Below are 2,953 nucleotides of genomic sequence, written 5' to 3'. Positions count from 1 at the left end.
AATTTGAAAAATGTATTATGTAAAAATCGTGTCCAGACGAGCTGGGCAAATCGACCGATTTGGTCAGGAAAATAGTTGGGGCCAATCTCATCTAGCGTCCACACGTACACAATTTAATCACCAATTTGCATTTCATAGATACTAACTTCAAAAATTGACATTTTTGTGTCCGCACCTGCTGATTTGATCGGGGAATCAAATTGGCGTTTGCGTCCGCACGGCCTGATTCGATCGGACAATTTCATCAGATTGGTGTAAAATTGTCTCGTCTGGACTCCACTTAAAGTTAAGTTCACACGATATTCTTCGAAGTTTTTGTTAATGTGATCAATATTGATAGAAAAATTGTTTTTTTTTTTGTAAAAAATCGAATTCTATAAATTGCTTTGATGGAACGATACCTAGAGCCGAAATTTTATTATCAAAATGCGGGGATCTTTCTCTTTTACTCTCATTACGACTAAATAGAGTGACAGAGAAAATCGATTAGCCTTATACTGACAAAGAGATCGTTTTGATGCAGACAGCAGATACCGTTAGATTTTACATTGGGCAACACTGTTGACGCGAATGATGATTGATAGTGGCGTCGGCATTTTTAAGATTTCAGTGCAATTTTTGAAATTATTTCAAATTTGTTATCTTTAATATCAATCGCTAGTTCATATTCATTACTACAAGTTTGTGTTTTGCTATAATCAGCACTACTGGGTCAAATAATCAGTAGTCAGTATACTAACCTCCAAAGAATCTAGTCGTCAAGTTATTAGTGTTAATAAATTGAATCTTCAAAGATGAGTGAGTATATGTTACTAATAAATTTTTAATTAGATATTAGCTACGTGTATCTTGTGATACACGTAGCTAATATCTAATCAAGTGTTTAGCAGATTAATTTGATTTTATAATAATCTAAAAATGTAACCTCAAAATAACTTTCTATATTTACAGCGATGGATATTCGGCCAAATCACACGATCTACATAAACAATTTGAACGAAAAGATCAAGAAAGAGGAGTTAAAGAAGTCTCTATATGCTATTTTCTCACAGTTCGGCCAGATATTGGACATAGTCGCATTGAAAACCCTAAAAATGCGAGGACAGGCATTTGTTATTTTTAAGGAAATTTCGAGCGCCACTGTTGCTTTAAGAAGTATGCAAGGATTTCCTTTTTATGACAAGCCCATGGTGAGTTCAACATTTTCTGTACTATTAATATACAAACTATTGCAATTCAACATAAAATTAGGAAGCTTTCCATAGAATAACTATTTGACAAACATGATTATGGTATGGTGTAACTAGTCCTTAGAATCTCATTCCTTAAAAAAATATTTACAGAATAATTATGTAGAAAAAAGCCCCAGTTCCTTTACTATGTTACAGGTAGTCAAAAGGAGCTTCTTAAAAAAAACGATTATATTAAATACAACTCTCAACAATTTTAGTGACCTGTCTATTAAGGAAGTTATATTACATACTGATGGATATCCCAATAGGATGGACATTTGATACCGCTTAATTTATAGCAGTAGAAAGATATTCATTAGAACAGTGGTGGGCAAAGTAGCACCCATATTCCAGCTCCGATATGCAAAAGAATTTTATCCGGCCTGTTGAAGGTCCTGCAAAATAATTAGCATATGGCCTGTGAAATGATAAATATTTTTGCTGCAATTCTGGCCCTCTGATATTTCTTAAACTTTCTGGCCCCCCATGAAGAAAATTTGTACACCACTGCATTAGAGTAACTGGTACATACTGAATGAGAAATACAACAGTTTTGACCTTAAATATCTATTATTCCAGAGAATCCAATATTGCAAGACTGACAGCGATGTCATCGCCAAAGTCAAGGGCACCTTCCAAGAGCGCCCCAAGCGCCCCAAGATGCCCAAAGGCCTGGACGACAGCCGCAAAAAGAAGAACAAGGATGCCCGCGCCAGCATGATCCCTGGCTTTGGTCAGCCGAGCATCCTGAACCATACAAACATAGAGCAGCCGCCTAACCAGATCTTGTTCCTTACGAATCTGCCCGATGAGACATCGGAGATGATGTTGTCTATGTTGTTTAACCAGTACGTATTTCATTTGATTTTTTTATTTGTAGGCACGACAAACAAAAGCAAATTATATGTAATTGTAATTAGCCTTATTAATGAAGTTAGTACATATTTAGCATACAATTTGGTTTCACAACTTTAACTCATCCTTTGATGTAGTCCATAGCTTTTCATTTGTTTATTTCTTTTGCTGTTTGCATCCATTTACCTTTCCCCTAAATTTAACCATGAGTATAAAATTATATTATATCATATAAAAGTTAAAATAACCCTAAGGCAATTGCCTCTATCAATCATTATCACCCATGCCTTTAAAGGTTCCGTCACACAGGCGCGTTTTCCGGGCGGGGCGTGAGCGTTTTATATGTAAAAGCGGCGCGCCCCACGCCCCGCCCGGAAAACGCGCCTGTGTGACGGAATCTTAACTGATAGACACCCTAGGATATTTTTTTTAAATATAAAGCTATCTGTGCCAGCTATTAACTTAGAATTTTGATAAGTTAGTCCAGAATTAAGTTACGTTTGACTCAAGTTGTATAAATAATTGCCTTGTTGAAACCAGCAAGAATTGAAAAGTGACATAATCTCACATACATATAATTTTTTAATTTCCAGATTCCCCGGCTTCAAAGAGGTCCGTCTCGTACCAAACAGGCATGACATTGCCTTTGTTGAGTATGCGAATGAGATGCAGTCAGCCGCAGCAAAGGAGGCCCTTCAGGGCTTCAAGATCTCTCCCTCACACGCTATGAAGATTACCTTCGCCAAGAAGTAGTAGATTAAGTGATTGATTTGTATATTATGAAATAAAGTACAAAAATATTGAGATCTGTTTTGAGCATTGCACTACGCCTAAACAGCTCTCCAGGCTGTGATTAGTTATTTAAA

General features: G+C 36.3%; 1 protein-coding gene across 1 annotated transcript; it reads left to right on the top strand.

The window, feature by feature from the left end:
• The first annotated feature begins 581 nt into the window (after positions 1 to 581).
• LOC134652515 (U1 small nuclear ribonucleoprotein A) lies at positions 582 to 2,953 on the top strand. The gene is made up of 4 exons (XM_063507711.1): positions 582 to 798; positions 952 to 1,190; positions 1,812 to 2,080; positions 2,681 to 2,953. Exons 1-4 carry the CDS (start codon positions 795 to 797, stop codon positions 2,838 to 2,840), a joined length of 672 nt encoding a protein of 223 aa, XP_063363781.1. The 5' UTR covers positions 582 to 794; the 3' UTR covers positions 2,841 to 2,953.

The sequence above is a fragment of the Cydia amplana genome, chromosome 11 (assembly GCF_948474715.1).
Source record: "Cydia amplana chromosome 11, ilCydAmpl1.1, whole genome shotgun sequence".
Classification (NCBI taxonomy): domain Eukaryota; kingdom Metazoa; phylum Arthropoda; class Insecta; order Lepidoptera; family Tortricidae; genus Cydia; species Cydia amplana.
This window is presented reverse-complemented; position numbering and strand designations above follow the sequence as displayed.